Genomic DNA, 26499 nt, shown 5'->3' with positions numbered 1-26499 from the left:
CCCTCCCTCCAGTTTTCCATTTATATTCCTAAAGTTGCACTGTCATGTTAAGCGCTGGTCCCTCCCTCCAGTTTTCGATTTATGTTCCTAAAGTTGCCCTGTCATGTTAAGCATTGGGCCCTCCTCCCTCCAGTTTTCCATTTCTATTCCTAAAGTTGCCTTGTCATGTTAAGCGCGGGTCCCTCCTCCCCCAGTTTTCCATTACTAGTATTCCTAAAGTTGCCCTGTCATGTTCAGTCCTAGTCCCTCCCTCCACAATGTTCCCATAGCTGTTCCTAGCAGAGCTGTTGTTGAGTCAGGTTTACTGCTTCCTGTTTCTCTCAGCTCAGCTAACCCGTGAAAGAGAAGAAGGGAGGGAGGGAGGAGGGGAGGACAGTATAAAGAGAGGTAGAGACCGGAGAGGAGGCACACAAAATAAGGATTGTACACTTAGGAAGAAAGAAAGAAAGAAAGAAAGAAAGAGAGAAGGAGAAGACAGTCTCTCATTGTGGGAATATAACAACAAAGAAAGGACCAACTATTGTATAACTTGTGAACTGGTGTGTGAAAAAACTGATTTACAATTTGACTTTTGTGCCATTTCTGGGTCATAGCTTTCAGTCATAACTTTCTATAGCAACTGACATTGCAATTCCTGTTTGGGTCAAATAGCAACATGCAAGTATCTGATGTGTGATCATTGTAAAGGCTTATTGTCAACATACATATCATGTTTATACGGTGTACTCTGTTATAGATCAGACGGTATGACACCGTGTTATCTCAGTCATATTGATGGTTTTCTCTGTTGTGAATACAGATATGGAGACAGACAAGATGATGCAGACACAAGTGGAGCTCACAGACAGGTAAGGCTGTTGTTACAGCCAGCAGTGTACATGCTACTGATTTCTGTGTTTTGATTGAACTTAGCAGACAGTTAACATACGCTGTCTCTGTGCATGTCTCTACCAAGCATATGAAGATCTCAGACAAACCAAACTGTTTTTTGTGTTAGTAAGTGTCTTAGAAACATGCTGCTTTTGCAAGAGGCAGCGTTTCATGGGGTGTTCTTCTGAGTAGGTGTCTATTTCTCTGATCTACTTGCCGTCACCTGCAGTATCTTATCCCCATTAGCAGTTAGCCTCCATTGATAGACCCATGTTGGTTTTCCACCTTAAAGTGATATGTCACCCAGCTGTCCTATATGTCAGTGGGCATTCCCCCTCTCATCCATATGTCCATCACCACTCAGTGTGTAAGACAGTCTTTATCACAGGTTGAAAACAGAAGTTAACATGACCCCCCCATCTCTCTCTCTCTCTCTCTCTCTCTCTCTCTCTCTCTCTCTCTCTCTCTCTCTCTCTCTCTGTCTGTGAACAGTACAGTAATGCTGTAACTTTACAGGTTGAATACAGGGGTTCATGTGTTTTCCTCTCTCTCTCCCACAGTGATCTGTCTGAGCAGATTAAGGCTGTGACCAAGGACAGCCATGTAAGAGCAGAGAACACTGAGCTGATGCTGGCCTACCAGAGAGGAAACGTCAGTCTGACACAGTACAAGGTAATCAATCATTAACATATCATTAACAAAGGCAAAGATTAATCTCTCTGTTTAAACCTCTGCTGCATGTTAGTAAATGGAGATACTAGCAAGTACAACGCAATTGGTCTTGTGATTCCTTATCTACACTGTAATTCCCATCAGTTGATCCGAATGTTCCGTGTGGACATGCAACATTTTCCGAGCTGGAGCGCCATGCATCATCATGCTCCATCATTCTATCATGTGCTGCTATCAACTGTTGTGGGTCAAGGTGCTGTGTTTTATGTATAATGGAAGTATTGAGACTAACACTAGTTTATATCCTTTCCTTGTCTCCTTTCCTCAGCTTCTCCTGTGCTCCCTCTATGAGATCTATCAAGCACTAGAGGAAGCTCTGGACAACAACTCCAACCACCCGAGTGTCGCGCCTATATACTTCCCCCTGGAACTAGCACGGCTGGAGTCAGTGGAGAGAGACCTGGAGCATTTCTATGGGCAGGACTGGAGAGAGAAGATTGTTGTACCGGCTGCCACTAAAATATATGCCCATAGACTCAGACAGGTGTGTATTAAACTGGACTGGTCTGTGGAAGTTGAATCGTACCATAATGCTTTATAACAGTGTTACCCAAACTCGGTCCAGGGGCCTCCTCTGGGTGCACATTTTAGTTTTTGCCCCAGCACCACACAGCTGATTCAAATAACTACCTCATCATCAACCTTTGATTATTTGAATCATCTGTTTAGTGCTAGGGTAAAAAACTAAACGTGCACCCAAAATGGGCCCCAAGACCGAGTTTAGGAAACCCTGCCTTATTGAACCATGAAGGGGGCAAATGAGGCAAATGAGGGTTTCAAAAATCCAATGTAAATTCAGCCAAACGTTAGAAGTTGAGATAATAAAAAAAAAATGTAAAAAATGGGTTACTTGGAATGGGTTTATAGTGCATTCACACCAGTGACTGTACTGACTCTCTCTCCTTCTCTCCTTCCCTCCACAGATCGGCAAAGACAACCCTGAGTACCTAGTGGCCCACGCGTACACCCGCTACCTCGGCGACCTATCTGGCGGACAAGTCCTTGGCCGCATTACCCAGAAGTCTCTGGGGCTGAAGGGTGGCGAGGGTCTGTCGTTCTTTTCCTTCCCGGGCGTGAGCAGCCCCAACCTGTTCAAACAGCTGTACAGGAGTAGAATGAACAGCATAGAGCTGGAGGAAGAGGAGAGGAAAGGAATGCTGGAGGAGGCTGTCAGAGCCTTCGAGTTGAACATCCAGGTGAGGAGGATGGAGGAGAGGAGTGGAGGATGGAGGAGTGGAGTGGAGGATGGGTTGGGGAGATGGGGGGGGGGGGGGGTGACGAGGAATAGGGAAACTGGACAGCCATGGTTTAGGGGTGATATAAGGTTAGATATTAGGGTTGGTGTTCAACTATAAGCTAAGTGAGTGCCATTTAGTTTTTTTTATGAGCTTCTTGGCTCTTCGTACATAAGACGACTGACTTTTGACTGATGTTGTCTTGCATCTGTCTGTGATGCAGGTCTTTGACGATCTTCAGAAGATGGTGTCTGTGACAGAGAGGGAAAGTGAGCTCATGCATACGACAACCAGAAATAGATGCACAAGACACACGTCGACACATTCCAAACTGGCTGATGGTAAGTTACGCGCACACACAGACACACACACACACACACACACACACACACACACACACACACACACACACACACACACACACGCATAGGCATAGACACACACACACACATGCATAGGCACACGCATGTGCGAACGCACGCATGCACGCACGCACACACACACCACACGCACGGACACACACACGACTGAATATGATGACGGTGATATTTAGTACTTATGCAGTTAGTGTGTTAGATAATACTAATAATTCCTCCTTTCCTCTTTTCTCAGAAGAGAAACTGACAGTTAGATCCTTTCAGATCCAGACCAGTCTGGTCAACGCATCACCCCTCTTCAGAATGGTGCTGGGGATCTGTGTAGCCCTGGCAACGGTTGGCATGGGAATCTATGCTTTTTAAAGTTGTAAAGAAGTGTTTTCAGCAAAGTTGTATCCGTCCATAACAGAAGATTACCCTGGACCTAGATGATGTTGGCACTATTTTTGTACTTTAAAGACCTTAAAGAGGATGAAGGACCCCATATTTTATAATGTTGTTGATCCTAAATAGTTTTAAGTTGTTAAAAAAATGAAATACTGTACAGAAGTAAGTAATAACTTAGTAATATAAATTCTCATAGTTCCTGTGTTGAATGTAGCCACATTAAACTATGAGTTAGGATGTGTATGATATTGATACATGTCCATGTGTCTGACTGGCAGTACTGACTCAATGTCCACCAGTATAAAATCCCTAGTACACTAGAAATAGACTAGTACTCCTGAACATTTTGTGAAATTTCTGAATCATTTATCAATGTCACTGTGAAAATGAGAGCAAAATGAAATCTATCCTTTTTCATTTACAATCTCAAGATTTAGCCATTACTACTGTCATATTTCTACCTGTCAAATCCATTTTTGTAAAGTCAGTTATACTGTTTGAAATTTGTTCAACAAAAATATTTGTATATATTGTATATATTTGTACATTTTTTTAATAAAAAGAGTATACCATGTGGGGTATAAAATGCACAGATAATTTCTTCATCGTCTACATTATTTCAAATCCTTTCCTCTATCAACATCCAACCACAGAGTAACAATATAGATTGAACATAGTTTTATCTCAATCAGTGTGCATAAAAAAGTTAAATGACTATACTTTAAAATGAAGAGAACAACAATAAAATAGGAACAAAAAATATATAAATATCAGGCTGTTCTGTTCTAGTAGGAGTCTTGTGGGGTTTCTAATCAGAAATGCAAAGGCCCAAATCCCATCATTCTATTTCCCAGATAACAGACAAATTAGATAACAATGTCAGGCTGTTAGAATTCTCTTCTAGTATACAAGTCTTGTGGTGATAATAGGCTTTAGAAGCCCCTTCATTACATTTCCTTCTGAAGATGTTGCGAATCCTCCTCATCTTCTTTGGCTTGTCATGCTCCACTTCCTGTCCAGCGCAGTCCTCGAAGACTGAGAAGGCTGGTCATCTTCTTTGGTTTGTCATGCTCCACTTCCTGTCCAGCGCAGTCCTCGAAGACTGCGAAGGCTGGTCATCTTCTATGATGGTCTGGAATGTGGTGCTGGTGGCATCAGAACGAGGTGCTTCTCTAGCCTCAGCCTCCTATACCAGCTGTAGATAGTTCTGTGGTAGGATGGGCTCCAGGTCTAAATGCCAGTCGGAAACAACAGCTTGGGAGGGTTCCGATTCCGGGGGAAAGGGTCACTAACTTCCTCATTCTGCTGTGTTTCTGCTCTAATGTCTCCTTGGTCAGGTGCCGAGCTAGAGGTCAGTGGCTCAGAGTCTGACACAGCAGCGTTGCTTTTACCTTGCTTCTTCAACTCTATGTCTTCTTTGAACAAGAACTTAGAGCATGGTTTTCCATCATACTCTGGGTAATATGTCCCTTCTCCTTGTTAGCAGCAAACCGATCAGGTACACTCTTAGCAATCCACAGAGCTACAAGGCAAACCTCAGAGGTTGAAGATCTTTGATCCCAGTCCAAGTGCTCTCACCGGCACCGTTCTGGGGCCTAGTATCTCCACCAGGTTCGCCATGATGTTCGTGGCCACTGTTGGTCAATTTCTTCAACAAATGATCAGGTCTATATAATTATCAAACATACATTAGTAATGGAAAGGAAACACAGACTCTGTTTAAGCATCAAAAAATACTCCTTTACTAATATCATTTCTAGACAGAAGTTGGTACGGAGAACAATATAACAGTATATGATAGTTTCTCCCCAAGTTCTGCAAAATGTCTAAGACCTCCTGTAACTCATATAGCCTCTCCCAGTCCTCCTTGCGTGAGTTTCCCTGGCAGCAACATTTTAATAAATCTAACCTCCCCTGACAGCAGTAACCATCTTATCAGCAATTAAAAGCTCAGAAGTGGGTTGGACCAAAACGTGACCTTTCATCACAAGTACAGGGTCATGACAAGGTGAACCAGTGTAAGCATCTTCTGACAGGGGGCTGGTTTCATCAGGTCTGTGGCAGCCTTGTGTTGTCGGACAACCAGATAACCACGGTGGGATCCAGACAGGAGGAGTCTGAACGTAGACACCTTCTGATAGTGTCTGAAGGTCACAACACTCAAAACAGAGACACACACAGAGAGGTCCTGAAGAGGAGACCCTTACAGTTTATCATAACACAATATATTAACCCTTTAGAAGGTATAAGGCCTTGGTTTAACCCTCTTCACCACCTGTGGATCTGTGGACTGCTGAAGAGGGTTGACCAGCTGCCCCCCGTGGCCTGGCCCATAACAAGGACCATAGGAGAGCTTCTGCATCCTTCAAAAGAGGGGTGACCTTCAGAGAAAGAGTTTGTAAGTCACTTGAAGAATTACCTGGGAGATAATGTCCTGACGGTTTAACTGAGCACCACGACCTGCTTCGAGAAGGTCTTGGAGGCAGCTCGTCACCTTGGTCCCGATTTCAGTGAGGGCTCTTTGGACGATGTCCCTTGTGCTGTCTCTTCCTGCTGCCATGTCCACCAGGCTCTCCACGACCTCCCTGACTTCCTGTGGAATCTCCACCTGGAGCATCTCCTCTGACCTGATGTCAGGTTGGGCATGTTTCACTGCGTTGTCAATGAAGAGCTGCTGCTGCTCCACAATGAACTTAACATGTATTTCTCTCTTTTCCATGTGATCTCTAAATGCTCCTCTTATGACTATTGATAGAGGTTAAAACAGCAGTCTATAATAAGATATTTATATATTACATTTTCAATAAATTTGCAAAAATGTCAACAATCCTGTTTTGACTTCGTCATTAGATGGGTGAAAAAAAAACAATTTAATAAATGTAGAATTTCGGGCTTTAACACAACAAAATGTGGAATAAGTCAAGGGGTATGAATACTTTCTGAATGCACTGCATGTATTTCTTATGAAACACACCGCATGCCTCTATTACTACAGTATTACACTGAACATAGTCACAAACAGGGATAAGAGAAGCTGGTCATTCCTTTCCAGTAGACCGGAGAGACGGGCATCGTTCCACATTGAGCTCTCTCCAAACATCCTGCTTGATGTTAACCAGCCTGTGCCGACTCCTCACCTTCAATGTCTGTCTGTGAGTTTGAATTTAGTGGAATATTGAGTTGCATATTAGCAGTGGCAAATGTTTATACGAATGAAAGCATTTACAACTCATTTTGAACACCTGACACACTTGACAATGTCATTTTGATTAGGCTATTATGGATCTTTCACATCTCGCTGGTTATAAAGTGAAATATATTTCTTACCAGCTCAACGAGGCAGGGTTTTCTCCCCTCTCTCTTCCTGAAATCTACAAAGGAAACACAGAACGCATATCAGTCACTTTGCGTCATATATTCAGCAAAGAGACTTATCGTATTTTGGCCATGTATTTAGCTTCATTATTAGCTAAACAGGAAAGTGTTGGACAGGTTGACTGCCTGTGGACCTTGAGGTCGCTCTCACTTTTTCATGAAGGCTTTCTGAACATTGAAGATGATCCATCCCCTCATGTGATTGACAGTGATGTCGGTTGACAGTGCAGCCTGCCCCTGAAGGGTCAGGAACTCTCTGATGAGCTTTCTCTGTAAGACAGGCCATCATTAGCTCTGAAACCAGAGCTCTAACTGGCCATTAATTTGAACTCATACAAACTTATAAGGGATATGACGGGCCATGTTTGACCTGTTATTTATCACTTCCTATGTAGTCAAACAAAATGGAGAGAGATGTGTATGCCACAACGCCAGATATAGGTTATGAAGTGATTTGTCTTCATGAACTAATATTGAGGTGTTTCACACAGTGACGTCACTTGATGGCGCTCAATGTCAAGCAACATTTTTGTCATCATACAATTGAATTTGCCATGTGTCCTGCGGGCTGCTGTAAACCCATAGAGAGCCTATTGAATTACTAGAGGGGCATTGTCAAATGTTAAGCGGAGCAGCACAGGAGAACCCAAGAGCAGACTCAGACCAGGAAACAGGGATGAATGAACCAAGATATTTATTGCAACACAGGGAGAGATGAAGTGCAGATCCAGGGAAGCTTGGATGAGTTGTAGGAAACCCGATGTGGAGGCTGAGGTTGGAGTGCGCTGTGTTGGGACAGGGTAAACAGGTCCGGAGGGGAATCCAAGGGAGTGATGGTGAGTTGAATTCAGAACAGGGTAGCAGGGTGGTGAAATGTGGAACAGGAGACAGGAACCAGTCAGAGCGGAAAAATGAATGGAGATTACGATCTGGCAGAGTGGAAGTGGCAGGATTGAGTATTTGTAGAGGTCTTGATTATGGAACGGGTTGCAGCTGGTCGGGAACTGCTCCGACTCCAGCACACCTGTCTCCAACCACACAATCACACAGAGAGAGAGAGAGAAGAAGAGGGAGAGGGAGAGAACTGGGGGAATGGCTGCAGGTCAAGGAGACACCAAATGTCCACTAGGGGGTGTAGCAGGAGCACATGTGACAATAAACCCTCAAATTTCCATAATTGGGCAAACACGGCAGCCATCTTGGTCAGGGATGAATCCTATACCAGTCTAATTACAATGAATGGCAGGATAGGCATAGGTAATATACAGCTCTGGAAAATATTAATAAACCACTGCAAATGATCACTTTCTCTGGTTTTACTATTTATAGGTATGTGTTTGGGTAAAATTAACATTTTTGTTTAATTATATAAACTACTGACAACAGTTCTCCCAAATTCCAAATAAAAATGTAATTTAGAGCATTTATTTGCAGAAAATGACAATTGGTCAAAATAGCAAAAAATATGCAGTGTTGTCAGACCTCGAATAATGCTAAGAAAATAAGTTCATATTCATTTTTACACAACACAATACTAATGTTTTAACTTGGGAAGAGTTCAGAAATCAATATTTGGTGTAATAACCCTGATTTTCAATCACAGCTTTCATGCGTCTTGTCCTGCCCTCCACCAGTCTTTCACTGTCATGTTGGGTGACATTATGCCACTCCTGGCTCAGAAATTCCTCCACCAAATGTCACAGTGGGTGTGAGACCTGGAGAGACCTACAAGCCACAGTGTCTCGCACCCACTGTGAAATTTGGTGGAGGATCAGTGATGATCTGGGGGTGTTTCAGCAAGACTGGAATCAGGCAGATTTGTCTTTGTGAAGGACGCATGAATCAAGCCACGTACAGATTGTCCTGGAAGAAAACGTGCTTCCTTCTGATCTGACAATGTTCCCCAACTCTGAGGATTGGCTTTTCCAGTAGGACAATGCTCCATACCACACAACCAGGTCAATCAAGGTGTGGACGGAGGACCACCAGATCAAGACCCTGTCATGGCCAGCCCAATCTCCAGACCTGAACCCTGACTCCAGACCTGAACCCTGACTCCAGACCTGAACCCTGACTCCAGACCTGAACCCTGACTCCAGACCTGAACCCTGACTCCAGACCTGAACCCATGACCTGTCCATTTTCTGTAAATAAATGCACTAAATGACAATATTTTTATTTGGAATTTGGATGTTGTCAGTAGTTTATAGAATAAACCAAAAATGTACATTTTACCCAAACACATACCTATAAATAGTACAACCAGAGTAACTGATAATTTTGCAGTGGTGTCTTCATTTCTTCCAGAGCTGTATATGAAATTTGGCAGATGCTTTTATCTTAAGTTAACCAACTCCCTGACCAACTTGACTGACCTTTGGCTCATCATAAGAAGGTCAAATCAAATCAAATTTTATTTGTCACATACACATGGTTAGCAGATGTTAATGCGAGTGTAGCGAAATGCTTGTGCTTCTAGTTCCGACAATGCAGTAATAACCAACAAGTAATCTAACTTCAATACCATTCCAGTATTCTAATTCCTAATGTTACCAAAAAGACTGTTCTGAATGCTTAAATAATGTCATGTCTACAGGATAGTTTCACTCAAAATGCTAACTTATTTATGAAGAGCTTTTCAAACATTTTGTTCAAATGCAACATGCCAACAAAGTGTCAATAAGTATTGAAATAAACTTTTGTTATTGACCAAATACTTATTTTCCACCATAATTTGCAAATAAATTCATTAAAAATCCTACAATGTGATTTTCTTCATTTTTTTTCTCATTTTGTCTGTCATGGTTGAAGTGTACCTATGATGAAAATTACAGGCCTCTCTCATCTTTTTAAGTGGGAGAACTTGCACAATTGGTGGCTGACTAAATACTTTTTTGCCCCAATGTATAAGACATTCACGTATTTAATGATTCTAATTTGTGTGTATCTAGAATTATGAGCCTTTAGGAATAAAGATGCCTGCTGTTAAGCAGAGAAAACATGTAATGAAATAGGCAGTATCAACCTATTAGGCAACTGAAAAAATAAAATAGGCAGTATCAACCTATTAGGTAACTGAAATAATGAAATAGGCAGTATCAACCTATTAGGCAACTGAAATAATGAAATAGGCAGTATCAACCTATTAGGTAAATGAAATAATGAAATAGTCAGTATCAACCTATTAGGCAACTGAAAAAATAAAATAGGCAGTATCAACCTATTAGGTAACTGAAATAGTGAAATAGTCAGTATCAACCTACTAGGCAACTGAAATAATACAATAGACAGTATCAACCTATCAGGCAACTGAAATAATAAAATAGGCAGTATCAACCTATTACTGGCCAGTCTGGCCTGCATATAAACCCAGCAAAAAAAGAAACCTCCCTTTTTCAGGACCCTGTTTTTCAAAGATAATTCGTAAAAATCCAAATAACTTCACAAATCTTCACTGTAAAGGGTTAAACACTGTTTCCCATGCCTGTTCAATAAACCATAAACAATTAATGAACATGCACATGTGGAACGGTCGTTAAGACACTAACAGCTAACAAATGGTAGGCAATTAAGGTCACAGTTATGAAAACTTAGGACACTAAAAGAAAGATGCCCAGGGTCCCTGCTCATCTGGGTGAACGTGCCTTAGGCATGCTGCAAGGAGGCATGAGAACTGCAGATGTGGCCAGGGCAATAAATTGCTATATCTGTACTGTGAGACGCTTAAGACAGCGCTACAGGGAGACAGGACGGACAGCTGATCGTCCTCGCGGTGGCAGACCACGTGTATCAACACCTGCACAGGATCGGTACATCCGAACATCACACCTGCGGGACAGGTACATGATGGCAACAACATCTGCCCGAGTTACACCAGGAACGCACAATCCCTACATCAGTGCTCAGACTGTCCGCAATAGGCTGAGAGTGGCTGGACTGAGGGCTTGTAGTCCTGTTGTAAGGCAGGTCTTCACCAGACATCACCGGCAACAACGTCGCCTATCGGCACAAACCCACCTTCACTGGACCAGACAGGACTGGCAAAAAGTGTTCTTCACTGACGAGTTGCGGTTTTGTCTCACATGGGGTGATGGTCGGTTTCACGTTTATTGTCAAAGGAATGAGCGTTACACCGAGGCCTGTACTCTGGAGCGGGATCGATTTGGAGGTGGAGGGTCCGTCATGGTCTGGGGCGGTGTGTCACAGCATCATCGGACTTAGCTTGTTGTCATTGCAGGCAATCTCAACGCTGTGCGTTTAAGGGAAGACATCCTCCTCCCTCAAGTGGTACCCTTCCTGCAGGCTCATCCTGACATGACCCTGTAGCATGACAATGCCACCAGCCATACTGCTCGTTCTGTGCGTGATTTCCTGCAAGACAGGAATTTCAGTGTTCTGCCATGGCCAGCGAAGAGCCCTGATCTCAATCCCATTGAGCACGTCTGGGACCTGTTGGATCGGAGGGTGGGGTCTAGGGCCATTCCCCACAGAAATGTCCATGAACTTGCAGGTGCCTTGGTGGAAGAGTGGGGTAACATCTCACAGCAAGAACTGCCAAATCTGGTGCAGTCCATGAGGAGGAGATGCACTGCAGTTCTTAATGCAGCTGGTGGCCACACCAGATACTGACTGTTACTTTTGACCCCCCTTTGTTCAGGGACACATTATTCCATTTCTGTTAGTCACATGTCTGTGGAACTTGTTCAGTTTATGTCTCAGTTGTTGAATCTTATGTTCATACAAATATTTACACATTTGCTGAAAATAAACTCAGTTGACAGTTAGAAAATAAACTCAGTTGACAGTGGCCCTTGTCTAGCAGGGGACAGAAGACCTCTGTTTCATCATTGAGGTGGTCCTTGTCTAGCAGGGGACAGAAGACCTCTGTGTCATCATTGAGGTCATCCCTCTTCCATTCTTAGCAGGCAAAAAAACATCTAAATAGGGTCTTCTTTCTTGATGACCTCACTGTAGCGGACGATAGATGGGTGGACTATGATGGTGAAAGCATCCTGTGGGTGGGATACACTGGAATCACAAGACACCTCAATCTAGCTAACCTGTTATGCCAAAGATGGTGCACTTGCAAATCATTATTACAAATTGCTAAAACAATGTAACAACTATGATGAAACAGATACAAAATTAGAATATGGTAATAAGAAGCCATATATGAAGAAGGTTAGATTTGGCATCCACTTTTTATTGTAGTTTTTCCTAAAAGCTGAGCCCTCATTGCACACACACATTACAAAACCCAGAAACAGCAGCCAGGAACAGTCTGACTAATCATATTCTTCTTTCAGTAGACACACTCTCCATCTCCGGCTTCAAGGAGCACTAAAACAATGACACGAGTATCAGAAATGATTGTACTTCACAGGAGTTGGCTCACGTTCACCTAAAAAGGGCATAGGTCTAGGACTGAACTGAATAGCAGCCATACTGTCCCCACTTTCACCTGAAGAGAGTTGGTGACGAGGGTACATTTCAAATACGCTCCTGGTTTGGACTTCACCACAGTAATGTCCACGATCAGATAGTTACATTCAGAATGGGTTCAAGTCACAATCCGTTCTATTCTCCTCAGTTTGAGTCTGTACCCTCTCTCACTTGTCCTTACTTTGTTAGTATCAAACCACAGTCAATCAATAAGAGTTTCCTATTCATTTTAGTCCAATAATCAATCGACAAAACAGTTTAAAAAGCCTCTGGAATTCAATCATGTAGAATAGATCATCACTACAATACAAAAAAACAGATCTATATTCACAAACACATTTTCTGACAACATTGGAAAAAACACTCTAGATACAACCTTTACACAAAGTATCCAAAACAGTGTAAATTATATTTTGACACGTATTCATTCTCTTTCTCTCTTGTCAAACACTTCTACAATAAAGTTATTCAAAGAGACAATAGAGTGAGTAGTAGGAGAAATAGAAGAAGGAAGAGGGAAAAGGAGAACAAAATATATTTCCTCTGTCCTGATTCAAGGCCTGTCGTCACAAAGACTAGGAGTCCATATAACTATGATCCAAAAGGCAAAACGGTCTCCTGCTCTAAGACTCTTTGTGAATACAGTCCCAGACCTACACGGTACCAGAGGAGATCCCAAGGTGCATAGAATTCGGGGATAGATAATGGCACAGCATTTTGGGCCACGTCCAAAATGGCACCCTAATCCCTACATAGTGCACTGCTCTTGACCAGTTCCTGCATCGTGCTTTGCTCAAAAGTAGTGCATTATATAGGGATTAGTTTGCCATTTTGGACGCAAAAGTCACTCACTAACAGTAAACATAAGAATGAACAACAACAAGCCATGATCTCATAAGAGTAAGACAGCACACAGTCAAGGCAAAGCTTTGTAAGGAAAAAGATCCAAGGTGAAAATGCAGTTTAAGGTACTAAGAGCTAGCCCAGTAAGGCTGGCCACCTTGGCAAGACAGCACAAATAGATCTGGACTAACAGCTACAACAACCCACCCTGTAAAACAACATACATACAAATCCAACATCTCCAATAAAGGTATGAGGCCAGTAGTAAGTCATGAGGTAACCTACTAGACCGGCATGGGATGGAGACCTCATAGCTTATTCTCATATCTCATTACTTTGTGAACTTTTTTCTCTCTCTATGATTGCCATTTAATGAGAAAAATGTTTGCATCCTAGTCAAGAGCCCTGTGCTTTTTTGAGAGACATTCAAGGCCATACCCGTCTTAAAGCTAATTGGCCGAGACAGCAGTGTTAAGGTCGGGGGTCACCTTCTTTTGACCAATCAGAACGGTGCAATTCTAGCACTTCCTCACATCATATTGCACATTTTAGTCTGGAGGGGGATGATTGAAAAGGGAATTAAAATAAACCAACCACATAAACAAAGATATAGATCTGTTTGTGCCATCAGTTGCACTAACAGATCCAAGACCAGCCTACATAAACTAAACTAATGGGCCAATCTCTAGTCTACCACCCTCAGATCATCCAAAGGTGAAATCAGTTGTCAATAATATCGCTCATCATGACTTCTAAAGATCTCCATCTATATCCTTCACTTCACTTAAGATGTATTTGAAAACAAGTCTGAAAAGGCGAAAGAGACAGACGTTCCTAATTCCAAAAGCCCCAATACAGAGTAGAACACCCCACTTTCAACACACTCAGTGTGGTACGCCCTACATATGGAGCTTCCAAGTGGCGCAGTGGTCTAAGACACTGCATCTCAGTGCTAGAGGCGTCACTACAGACCACCTGGTTCAAATCCAGACTGTATCACAATTGGCTGTCCCCATAGGGCGGCACACAATTGGCCCAGCGCCGTCCGAGTTTGGCCGGTGTAGGCCGTCATTGTAAATAAGAATTTGTTCTTAACCGACTTCACTAGTTAAATAAAGGTTACATTTAAAAAATATATATATTTTGATACAACCCATCACTCCTCCCAGGGATGTGTGACTAGGACAGAACATCCAGGTTAAAGAGGTGATGTGTAAGGGCGTTTGGCACCTCTGTTAGAGGGGAAGTTTCTAGGATTGTGTGCACCCTATTCCCTATTTAATGCACTACTTTGGATCAGGGCCTATAAGGCTCTGGTGAAAAGTAGTACATTAAATAGGGAATAGTTTTGCAACTGAAAAAAAATTGAACAAGCACTTCTTATTGGACAAGTCCAGGTCAAGTTACTCCCTGTTTTAATCAGTTTTCTTCTGTTTGGCCTAATGAACAGGACCCAGCCAGAGACTGCTCAGATGAGTGAACTGGTCTCCTTTGAGACCAGTTCAGTTGGTCTCATAGGAGGAGAGCAGGGCGGCATCCACAGGCTCCATACAGGAAGGACAGGTGAAGGACCTCATCAGCCAGGTGTCGATGCAGTCCACGTGGTAGATGTGCAGGCAGGGAAGGAACCGGATGGGGTCGCCGTACTCAAAGTCATTCATGCAGATCGCACACCTGGAGAGAGTGAGGCGCACGACATGACAGATAGCATTTAGTCTAAATTTGGTTTCAAATAATAAGAGGCCTACAGCTAACTTACATACACTTGGTAATGGATGAGGTGAGGACCCACTAATATCCTTCTGGGCCATTGCTCAAGATAATGTGGCTAGAAATAGGACATTGCTAGTAAATTTGTGTCTAAATTGGTTGAGCTACAAGAAAATTATATGGTTGGTCACAGGGCAGAAAAATACATACTCTTTGACTTTCTTGTCAGAGGGCTCAGAGCCGGGGTCGAAGATGCCTCTGGGGAGGTGGTGGATGAGGCCAATCCGCTGGGCGATACGGACCTGCTCCTCCTCTGTCAGCTGGCTGGCCAGGCACGTCTGACTGGGGGTGGGGTGGTACACTGGCGCCTGGACACGCTCCTGTATGGAATGTGGGGAGAGGGGTACAGGGTAACCCATGATACAGTCATCGGGGGGTCTCTGGACCCCCCCAAAACTACATGTGGATCCTCTACTATCTCAGTCAGATTTTATACCATTGACTTGATGGGGAAATGGACAGAAAGCCTTTATAGGTGTTAGTAAGCTAAATCATGCTAGAATTTTTCACATGACAGTTATAGCTTACTAGTGAACCCTAAACTTCTGACAGAATACGAAATGAGCAACAAGATACAAAACACAGCCAATGCAACATACCACTAGGCTAACTTAACAACGTGGACAGTTAGTTGACATTGTTATCAATGAATCCCCGGTATAGATGTGATCCATCTCCCCCTGAATTTACCTGGTAAGGCGGTGGGGGCTCCCCTGGAACACTGGCTTCCTGGGACTCGTTGAGGAGAGACAAGTCGTCGGCGCCTTGCGAAGACAAACAGTTCCCCATTGAACTGGACCAGCACACACAATCCCCACTACGAACAGGACAGCTAGCGAACAGGACAGCAAAGATAAGCAACAAAAACAAATATTTTTACGTGTCTTGCTAAATAAGTTGTCTTTTTAGCTAGCCTGCTGGGTAGCTAGCGAGTAGGAATGAACAACAGCCCTCCAACGTCGATGCAGAAAAACAATTCTAATCGCTGTGTAACTTAGAAATAAAAGTCAATATCGCTCGAAACAACGACATGTAAATGCTGTCTCTAATTATACCAATACCTAAGTCAGCGAACTGTAAAAGACACCGATTTCAATTTGTGCTATTTGGTTATTCGATCTGACTATATTTTTAGATTAAACCTCTTGATGAATCCATCTTTGTTCTGGCATTGTTTACAAACTGTATACACAGAAGTGACGTAGCTAGTTAATAGGAAGTTGGGAGATCCGGAAGTTGCCTTTCGAAAAAATGGCGGGTAGGTGGACGAGAAAATATGCCTAATAAGCAGTAGTGTAAAGTAATTAAGTAAAAATACTTTAAAGTACTACTTAAGTCGTTTTTTGGGGCCATCTGTACTTTACTATGTATATTTTTGACAAATTTTACTCCGCTACATTCCTAAAGAAAATAATGTCATTTTTACTCCATACATTCCTAAAGAAAATAATGTCATTTTTACTCCACTACATTCCTAAAGAAAATAATGTCATTTTTACTCCATACATTTTCCCCGACACCCAAAAGTACTCGTTACATTTCGAATGCTTAGCAGGACAGGACAATGGTCCAATTCAAGTACTTACCAAGAGAACATCCATGGTCATCCCTACTGCTAATGGAGGAGGTGAGGGCCCTCGGAGTGTGGTGTCAGGAAAATAACCTCACACTCAACATCAACAAAACTAAGGAGGTGATTGTGGACTTCAGGAAACAGCAGAGGGAACACCCCCCTATCCACATCGATGGAACAGTAGTGGAGAGGGTAGTAAGTTTTAAGTTCCTCGGCGTACACATCACAGACAAACTGAATTGGTCCACCCACACAGACAGCATCGTGAAGAAGGAGGAGGCTGATGGAGGCTTGTCACCAAAAGCGCTCACAAACTTCTACAGATGCACAATCGAGAGCATCCTGTCGGGCTGTATCACCGCCTGGTACGGCAACTGCTCCGCCCACAACCGTAAGGCTCTCCAGTGGGTAGTGAGGTCTGCACAACGCATCACCGGGGGCAAACTACCTGCCCTCCAGGACACCTACACCACCCGATGTCACAGGATGGCCATAAAGATCATCAAGGACAACAACCACCCGAGCCACTGCCTGTTCACCCCGCTATCATCCAGAAGGCGAGGTCAGTACAGGTGCATCAAAGCTGGGACCGAGAGACTGAAAAACAGCTTCTATCTCAAGGCCATCAGACTGTTAAACTGCCACCACTAACATTGAGTGGCTGCTGCCAACACATTGACTCAACTCCAGCCACTTTAATAATGGGAATTGATGGTAAATGATGTAAAATATATCACTAGCCACTTTAAACAATGCTACCTAATATAATGTTTACATACCCTACATCATTCATCTCATATGTATACGTATATACTGTACTCTATATCATCTACTGCATCTTTATGTAATACATGTATCACTAGCCACTTTAACTATGCCACTTTGTTTACATACTCATCTCATATGTATATACTGTACTCAATACCATCTACTGTATCTTGCCTATGCCGCTCTGTACCATCACTCATTAATATATCTTTATGTACATATTCTTTATCCCCTTACACTTGTGTCTATAAGGTAGTAGTTTTGGAATTGTTAGCTAGATTACTTGTTGGTTATTACTGCATTGTCGGAACTAGAAGCACAAGCATTTTGCTACACTCGCATTAACATCTGCTAACCATGTGTATGTGACAAATAAAATTTGATTTGATTTGTGCCTCTGATCTGGCTGACTCACTAAACACAAATGATTTGTTTGTAAACAATGTCATTGTGTTGGAGTGTGCCTCTGGTTATCCATAAAACAAAAGAAAATCATGCCGTCTGGTTTGCTTAATATAAAGAATGTGAAAGGATTTTAAATTTTACTTTTGATACTTAAGTATATTTTTGCAATAACATTTATACTGAACAAAACATTTCAAAGATTGTTTACTGAGTTACAGTTCATAGAAGGAACTCACTTAATTGAAATAAATTCATTAGGCCCTAATCTATGGATTTCACATGACTGGAGAATAGCATCAGGTCTGGTAGATATTCCTGCAGTCAGCATGCCAATTGCACACTCCCTCAAAACTGCAAATTTTTTAGATTGGCCTTTTAATGTCCCCAGCACAAGGTGCACCTGTGTAATAATCATGTGGTTTAATCAGCTTCTCGAAATGCCACAGCTGTCAGGTGGATAGATTGTTGGAAAAGGATAAATGCTCACTAACAGCAATGTAAACACATTTGTGCACATCATTTGAGAGAAAAGCTTTTTGTGCATATGGAACATTTTTGGGATCTGTTATTTCAGTTCATGAAACATGGGACTAACACTTGTTGCGTTTATATTTTTGTTCAGTATACTTTTAATACTTTAGTATATTTAAAACCAAATACTTTTAGACTTTTACTCAAGTAGTACTTTACTGGGTGGCTTTTACTTGAGTCATTTCCTATTAAGTATCTTTACTTTTGCTGAAGTATGAAATTGGGTACTTTTCCCCCCACTGCTAATAACACTAACAATAGTTACAGTGGGGGAAAAAAGTATTTAGTCAGCCACCAATTGTGCAAGTTCTATCACTTAAAAAGATGAGAGAGGCCTGTAATTTTCATTGTAGGATTTTTAATGAATTTATTTGCAGATTATGGTGGGAAAATAAGTATTAGGTCACCTACAAACAAGCAAGATTTCTGTCTCACAGACCTGTAACTTCTTCTTTAAGAGGCTCCTCTGTCCTCCACTCGTTACCTGTATTAGTGGCACCTGTTTGAACTTGTTATCAGTATAAAAGACACCTGCCCACAACCTCAAACAGTCACACTCCAAACTCCACTATGGCCAAGACCAAAGAGCTGTCAATGGACAGCAGAAACAAAATTGTAGACCTGCACCAGGCTGGGAAGACTGAATCTGCAATAGGTAAGCAGCTTGGTTTGAAGAAATCAACTGTGGGAGCAATTATTAGGAAATGGAAGACATACAAGACCACAGATAATCTCCCTCGATCTGGGGCTCCACGCAAGATCTCACAAGAACGGTGAGCAAAAATCCCAGAACCACACGGGGGGACCTAGTGAATGACCTGCAGAGAGCTGGGACCAAAGTAACAAAGCCTACCATCAGTAACACACTACACCGCCAGGGACTCAAATCCTGCAGTGCCAGACGTGTCCCCCTGCTTAAGCCAGTACATGTCCAGGCCCGTCTGAAGTTTGCTAGAGAGCATTTTGATGATCCAGAAGAAGAGGGAGAATGTCATATGGTCAGATGAAACCAAAATATAACTTTTTGGTAAAAACTCAACTCGTCGTATTTGGAGGACAAAGAATGCTGAGTTGCATCCAAAGAACACCATACCTACTGTGAAGCATGGGGGTGGAAACATCATGTTTTGGGGCTGTTTTTATGCAATGGGACCAGGACGACTGATCCGTGTAAAGGAAAGAATGAATGGGGCCATGTATCGTGAGATTTTGAGTGAAAACCTCCTTCCATCAGCAAGGGCATTGAAGATGAAACGTGGCTGGGTCTTTCAGCATGACAATGATCCCAAACACACCGCCCGGGCAACGAAGGAGTGGCTTCGTAAGAAGCATTTCAAGGTCCTGGAGTGGCCTAGCCAGTCTCCAGATCTCAACCCCATAGAAAATCTTTGGAGGGAGTTGAAAGTCCGTGTTTCCCAGCAACAGCCCCAAAACATCACTGCTCTAGAGGATATCTGCATGGAGAAATGGGCCAAAATACCAGCAACAGTGTGTGAAAACCTTGTGAAGACTTACAGAAAACGTTTGACCTCTGTCATTGCCAACAAAGGGTATATAACAAAGTATTGAGATAAACTTTTGTTATTGACCAAATACTTATTTTCCACCATCATTTGCATTAAAAATCCTACAATGTGATTTTCTGGATTTCTTTTCTCATTTTTCTGTCATAGTTGAAGTGTACCTATGATGACAATTACAGGCCTCTCTCATCTTTTTAAGTGGGAGAACTTGCACAATTGGTGGCTGACTAAATACTTTTTTGCCCCACTATATCCCTTCATCATATTAATTTCCAGTCATTATAATGAAGACAACACAGATCCAACAGTCAAGAACATCCTTCACTGTATGGCTACCTTTCCACATCAAACTACCTGAACTTGTCATGTAGGTATGAGGTTCCACTATCATCATTTCCATTCTCAGTCATGATCATAAATAAAGACACAACACAGTCAAGATGCTACAGTCAAGAACATCCTTTTATTCAATCAAGGTGCTGCTCTGCTCAAACTGTGTTTTTCTTCTTATGGAAAAGAAACTGTAATTAACACATGCATTTCACCTATAGAGCTCTGGGGGTGTTTCTTATACACAAAGACATGGGATGCATTTAAAATGGCATCCTATTCCCTACATAGTGCACTACTTTTGAACAGGGCCCTATGGGAATAGTGAAAAAGTAGTGCACTATATAGGGAATAGGGTGCCATTTCAAACAGAGCTACAGGCATGAGTGGGGCTCTTCTGCTCTGAGGGCGTAGGGTCGGGGGTCAAAGGGCGTACTGTCTAGACACCACGAAAAAAATAAAAATAATAATAATCTCAAAACGGAACAGAGTTTTTAGAGCCTGGCATTCAAACTGATATCTCTACGTTTCACTTGAGAGTATGCCTCAAGCCTGGTTCACGCTGGCTCTATATGGTGGGTTGTGGTGTGTGTTTTGCCAATGGCTAATACTGCTCCTGGCTTCACTAGATAAAACCTCACAATAATAATACAAGAGTTTAGAGTATTTGATACATGACTAGGTGTGTGTGTGTGCTGGTAGTATTGCAAACCCCCTTTTCTCAGCCAGTAGTTATAAGGTGCTTGTAGCATTTCATTTACAGTCCAAGACTCTCTTATAGAGTTTCAATGACGGCATACCCTGATAGTTAGGAACTATGAAAGCAAAAATCCAAATTAAGTCAAAAATAAAAATAAAGGAATAAAATAAAACAAAATAAATAAAATAAAAACTCTTAACTTGTCACAGCAGAAGAGCAGCCCCCCCCCCCCAACACCCAAAAGGTACCCCTATTATTTCTCCTTTACCCCAACATTATTGACCCCCTAAGACCTTTACCCCCATAACCCCTAACACCCAGTCCTACCCTACACTGGGCAGGCGCACCCCCAAAAGCCCATTGGTGTAATTTGTTCACTTACATTAGCTGTTTGAATGGAGAAGCTGAAGAGGATGGGTAATGGTATACAATGTGAAGAAGAGGCAATACAGACAAGAATAACGTGAGCTAACTGCATTCTGCTCAAGACAAAAAGTTTCGGCCATTTTTTTTTCAACAACCCCTTCCATCAACGGAAGGAAGGAAGGGAGGGAGGGGGAAGGAGAGAGAGAGGACACAGTTACAGACTACTCCGGTGTCTACGAGAGAACAGATAGACAGAGGAGAGGAGAGGAGGAGACGGAGGGAAGAAGAAAAAAGCCAGAGAGCAAGGGGGAACGAGAACAAGTTTTTTTTGCCTTTTCAGTATTTTTTTTTCATCATTTATCAATAAAAAGTAAAGAACTAATTCACACCAGTTTCCTTTTGTACTATATATATACGGATTTTGAAAAGGGAAAGGATTTATGGGAAGGTTGATACAATGGAGGGGGATCATTTTTCAAAGGTTGAGGTGGGATGAAGTTGCTCACTAAGCACTGATCGAAGGTCAGTTTTGCATATCCCCTCCTAATGGTTCAGGTCAAGATATACAGTAAACTGATCCTAGATCTGCACTTAGGGGCACTTCCACCTCTACCTTGAATTATTTCGAATGAAAGGGGAGCGATCTGGATTACAAAATGGAGTCTGTGAACAAAAGGCACTTTTAAGGGACAACCTTTAACTGCTGGGAAACTACACTACAGCACAAGCACTAGTCAAGGTGAATTTACAGGGGAATGAGGGAGAGGGTGGAGAAGGAAGGGGTGGAGGGAAGCTCACTTTGCATAGGCCTACTGTATTTCTATCGTTACGTCATGGTTCTGACAGACTGGCTGGCTCCTCAAATGAAACAAATTCTAAGCTGCCATTTTCCTGTTTTTTTTTCCCTTGCTCAGACTCAGAGAGAGGAGTATAATAATCTGGGAGAAATCAGAAGAAGTAGTTGTGGGCATTGATAAGCCTACAGTACAGCTCTCGTCCTATCTAAAGGTTGAACCAAAATGCCTTTTGTTTCACAACCTACTAGAGGAATATAGGAAGGAATAGGAACCCCTCCCTCCACTCAATATTACAAACAGGAGAAGGAATAGGAACCCCTCCCTCCACTCAATATTACAAACAGGAGAAGGAATAGGAACAGAGAAGAGGAGTAATAAATGCGGTTTCCTAAAGGTAGTCATTATTTTGTTCATTATCATTCATTTTGTAATAGTTTGAATGTACTTTATAGTGTGTAAAAGTGGCGGTTTTTCATTTCACCGGTTTTTCATTCCATGTTCAATTTGTTTTTAAACATTTTGTAAGAAATGTTTCTTCCTTCAGCCCCTCCAAACATTTTTTATAAACAAATGATTACACGTTAAACATTAAAAAAGAGACAATAAAGGAAAATAAAAACAAATACCCCCAACTTACAAAGACTAGGATATGGCTCTGTTAGTTTAGAGTCCAGGAGCACATCGGACTTGAAACAAATAGATTTTTTTTCTCTTTTCTTCTTAGCTTTCTTAAAAATCTCTAACAGACAAAACACAATGAATCTACCCAATGCATTGCACGTGGCTCAATCGACACATATCTTTCAACAATAATACTTTCCATCAAAAAACAAACACTTTTTTTCTTCAATTTTTCCATTGTCGATTTTGACATGTTTCATCTATTTTGCATCATGGACATTTTTGTTTCGTTTTTTTTTGAATGTTGCACTGTAGATTTGTGGAGGTTGGGTGGGTGCTCATTGAATTGTCATGGTGACAGTGAGGTGCTGTCCATCATGGAATTCTGCTAGCTCAAGAGTTCAGAAAATAACTAAACTGCCAACAAGCTCATTTTAGTCAAGTTTTAAAAAGGAGCATATACCATAAATATATATGTTTAAGATCTCTCTCTCTCTCTCTTTATAACATTTTGCAGTCTTCTACAAAGATTCTGTCCTATAGCCAATGGTTTCCATATAGGAAGAAACATCACCATTCTTTGTAGCTTTAGCATATATGTGAACAAAAACATCAACCTGAATTTGAACTAATTGCATGATAGGGGAGTACAGAGGCACTTCCATAGGTTGTTATAGTTGTGATATATGATTTGAGTACATAGAGCTAATTTTACTATAAACTCAGAGTGCCTGGGCTGTCAGACAATTCTATCCCTGCACATGGAAGAAACCAACAGCTAGGCAGTCCAGTTATTTTGTGAGGTTTGGCTTTTTTTTGTTTGAATTATTGTGTCATGATAAAAAATAATAATGACAATATCAATAACAATTTAATAAATCACATTTACAATAGAAAAAAACAAGGTATCTCAAATTAAAAAATGACAAATGTCAAAATGAATGAAAAACCATTATCAAAGGCAGTTTGGAGAAACTCGTATATAAAGGCTCACCTTTGTGTTTGGAATCAGGGTGACGGTGTTAGTAGTGTGCATTTTGATACGGTGGTGTGTCCGCGTGTGTTCCTCCGGGCGCTACTGTGAATGGACTGTGGTTACAGGGTGAAGCAGGGCAGGGCTTGTCGCAAGTTCCTGTACTGGTGTTTGTGAGAGATTTCAGAGATGCCTGTTATTGCAAACGAAGATGATATTTTTTTCTGCAAAATAAAAAGCGGATGAAAGAAAAAGATCTCAGGGAAGAAGGTCAAACATAAGCAAAAGAATCCAAGTGAGACAAAACCAAAACCAATCCGGCAAACAAAATGAAATGCAAGAAAACGGCTACAAACCAAAAGAAAGCTAGTTATTACATGATGATGTTGATCCTATGCATGTATTATGTTACTGTGAAGGACACACAGACAAAATGGTATTGTCAGTGAATCAGTTGTGTCTGCCAGACGTGTGGGTTCTGGAGACAATGATCTGTGTGTGTGTGTGTACGTACTTTGAGTCTGCGTGAGTGCGTGTATGTGTGAGTGCCAGGATGCCAGAGCCACAGCCCATTGCCCACACACACACACTGCCTTCAGCGACCTGCTGGATCGCTCTGTTTCCTCCCTTATTTGTTTCAGTAGTGCATAGGTGAGGGGACGAAAGAGGGCATAGTGTTGTATGACTGTCTGTCTGTCTGTCTGACTGTCTGTTATGTCTGTCTCTTATGTCTGTCTGTCTCTCTGTTATGTCTGTCTGACTGACTGACTTTCTGTCTGTTATGTCTGACTGTCTCATGTCTGACTGACTGACTGTTTTGTGTTCGCTCTCGGCTCATGCTATTGGCTATCGCTCTTCACAAGAGGGTAAGCTAAAACCAGCCATCTAGTGCAGATGGTATCACACCATTGGATGGTGTCCCAGTGTTTGGCCAATCAGAAGAAGGGAGGAGGGAGGGCATTCAGGGCTGAGTACATTAAGCGGCAGTGAGGCCAGTCGGATGTGGTTGTGTGAGGCTGTGGGCGTTGCCGGGGCAACCCTGGACACCTGGTTGACAGATGAGAGAGGGAGCAGGGACGTAAAGCACCGTCAGGAGGAGAGACTAAAGGATTACAGAATGGGTTCTTTTGGGCGGTGACAATGTTTATAGCTATAGCTCAAGTGACCAAATTCTGCCAACTATGTGTTTTACACTGTTGTGTGTGGGTGGATCTCCCAGCCATTGCATGGAGTTTCATTGTGAAAATAAAATATAAAAACAACAATAAAACGAAATTGGTCAGTTAGTTGTCAGGTTGCATATTTTTGTTTGCTTTCTGACATGTTTTGTGTGTGACATTTCCTCATCTTTCTTCCTCCTCTTCTTCCTCGTTCTGTCGTTCGTTCTGAGTCTGTCCACTTCAACCAATCTCTTTTCAGCCTTCTGTATAGGGAGATGGTTGTTCCGGTTCAAATGTTCAAATCGTGGAAATGGGTATTCTTCTGGGGGGTTATTTTCTGTTTTTGTGTTGTTGGTTGTTGAGCAAAAATACTTTAGTGTCAGCAGTTTGTTTGTAGTCCGTGTTGGTTTGTTTTGTGTGTTGTGTTGTTTTTCCATTCCCAAATTTCTCATGACACAATTCTAGCGGTTGAGTCGGAGGCCTTGTCAGAGGAACCAAGACTGTAGAAGATAAATAAAATACAGGAAACATCAGGTTCATCTTTGTCATGTGGTAACATCACTAAGTTCAACAGTTACACATTTATAAGTAAATAAATGGTTCAGGAAAATAATCGATTAAAAAAATGTTGTCATGCTAAATATTAACTAGCCACTAGAGGGCCATCCTTCATAGCAAACTTTTCCCTTTACTGAGCTGAGCCTCGATCATACCCCAATTTAAGTTGATCATTCCTCACACAGTACGTAAGTAAGTCATTTCAAGACGACAGTTTGTAAATGTACTACTTTCACGTTGTAGTATTTCAACCGTCAAAGTCTCCAATAAGTACAACGTTTAGATGTAACATGATTCACAAGACTTTCTTTACTGTTTCAAATGACACCATGAAGTCAACTACTGTAGGCCATGCAGCTACTCCCAGGATCAGGTTTCACAGTTTGATAAGACTCACTGAGGGTGCAGAGTTATAGGGTTGGCATTTGATTCTGGGAGCTGGGTTCCAATACTATTGGAAATAGTTTCTTGGCTGGATTGAGCTTGCTTGGCACAATTGAAAATATTTCAAATAGTATTTGAACCCAGGTCTGGTTAAGTGGCAGCTCTGCTCAGGCTCCAGACAACATTCCACAGAGTAGACCCAGGGAAAAGCAGCTAATCACTGACGGCCCTATAGCTACACTCTGCTCTCTATTCTGTTACATTCCTATAGGACCCCGGAGAGAAAGTTTCTCTCCCCCTTTTCCCCTCTATTTCCTTCCTCCTTTTCCCTTTCCCAGGATCCTTTTGGGCTTCTAACTCCTCCTCTTTTCTCTCCCAACTCTCTTCTCTCTCTCCCCCAATGTAATCCCTGGCAGGACTGACCACTCCCACTTCTCCTTAACTCCCTTCAAGGCTAAGTTAAACTGCCTATGACATCATGTCTGGTTGCCACGGGCAACCAGACAGTCAGGACGTGACTTCGCCTGTGGAGCACAGAGCTTGAACTAACTCTCTTTCTCTTAACCCCCTCTCTTTCTCTCCCGGCATGACTTGTGTTTAGCCACCAGAGAGCTCCTCAGACCAGTTATTCACTGAGTGTAAAAAACATTAGGAACACCTACCCTAATACAGAGTTGCACCCCCCCAGTTCATGACACAAACCGTTGTGCCAGGCACTCAGTACCATACCCTGTTCAAAGACACTTCAATCTCTTGTCTTGCCCATTCACCCTCTGAAG

At 42.2% G+C, this 26499-nt stretch overlaps 3 protein-coding genes across 4 annotated transcripts in view; 1 reads left to right on the top strand and 2 right to left on the bottom strand.

The window, feature by feature from the left end:
- The first annotated feature begins 405 nt into the window (after positions 1 to 405).
- Positions 406 to 4198, top strand: LOC139401983 (heme oxygenase-like). The gene is made up of 7 exons (XM_071146019.1): positions 406 to 539; positions 800 to 848; positions 1431 to 1542; positions 1871 to 2086; positions 2526 to 2798; positions 3061 to 3178; positions 3450 to 4198. The coding sequence occupies exons 2-7, from the start codon at positions 802 to 804 to the stop codon at positions 3575 to 3577; spliced, it is 894 nt and encodes a 297-aa protein (XP_071002120.1). The 5' UTR covers positions 406 to 539; positions 800 to 801; the 3' UTR covers positions 3578 to 4198.
- Positions 4199 to 12158: 7960 nt separating this feature from the next.
- Positions 12159 to 16222, bottom strand: LOC139401984 (RING finger protein 11-like). 2 transcript variants are annotated; one of them, XM_071146021.1, is made up of 4 exons: positions 16093 to 16222; positions 15722 to 15863; positions 15182 to 15351; positions 12159 to 14935 (listed from the first exon to the last, which is right to left on the bottom strand). In XM_071146021.1, exons 2-4 carry the CDS (start codon positions 15818 to 15820, stop codon positions 14764 to 14766), a joined length of 441 nt encoding a protein of 146 aa, XP_071002122.1. In that variant the 5' UTR covers positions 15821 to 15863; positions 16093 to 16222; the 3' UTR covers positions 12159 to 14763. The 2 variants fall into 2 exon arrangements, with proteins under 2 accessions (XP_071002122.1, XP_071002121.1); XM_071146020.1 differs by having other exon boundaries at positions 15722 to 15900; positions 15953 to 16199.
- A 4053-nt stretch (positions 16223 to 20275) lies between these two features.
- LOC139401989 (nuclear factor 1 X-type-like) overlaps positions 20276 to 26499 on the bottom strand; it is a gene marked incomplete at its 5' end in the record, with an annotated part of 11161 nt that continues 4937 nt past the window's right edge. The window contains one exon of the mRNA XM_071146028.1: positions 20276 to 25278. Within this exon, the coding sequence (XP_071002129.1) occupies positions 25264 to 25278 (15 nt within the window). The remainder of the gene's footprint in view (positions 25279 to 26499) is intronic.

The sequence above is a fragment of the Oncorhynchus clarkii genome, unplaced genomic scaffold, assembly GCF_045791955.1.
Source record: "Oncorhynchus clarkii lewisi isolate Uvic-CL-2024 unplaced genomic scaffold, UVic_Ocla_1.0 unplaced_contig_4447_pilon_pilon, whole genome shotgun sequence".
Taxonomy (NCBI): domain Eukaryota; kingdom Metazoa; phylum Chordata; class Actinopteri; order Salmoniformes; family Salmonidae; genus Oncorhynchus; species Oncorhynchus clarkii.
Note: the sequence above shows the minus strand (reverse complement) of the source record. Positions and strands in the feature narration are given on the sequence as shown.

Excerpts from the sequence above, each read along its gene's own strand:
- LOC139401983 (XM_071146019.1), top strand. The coding sequence starts at position 802 with ATGGAGACAGACAAGATGATGCAGACACAAGTGGAGCTCACAGACAG. Across the intron at positions 1,543-1,870 it reads TCAGTCTGACACAGTACAAG|CTTCTCCTGTGCTCCCTCTA; the intron begins GTAATCAATCAT and ends TCCTTTCCTCAG. Across the intron at positions 2,087-2,525 it reads ATGCCCATAGACTCAGACAG|ATCGGCAAAGACAACCCTGA; the intron begins GTGTGTATTAAA and ends TTCCCTCCACAG.
- LOC139401984 (XM_071146021.1), bottom strand. The coding sequence starts at position 15,820 with ATGGGGAACTGTTTGTCTTCGCAAGGCGCCGACGACTTGTCTCTCCTC. Across the intron at positions 15,352-15,721 it reads AGCCCCCACCGCCTTACCAG|GAGCGTGTCCAGGCGCCAGT; the intron begins GTAAATTCAGGG and ends CATTCCATACAG. Across the intron at positions 14,936-15,181 it reads TCTGACAAGAAAGTCAAAGA|GTGTGCGATCTGCATGAATG; the intron begins GTATGTATTTTT and ends CACTCTCTCCAG.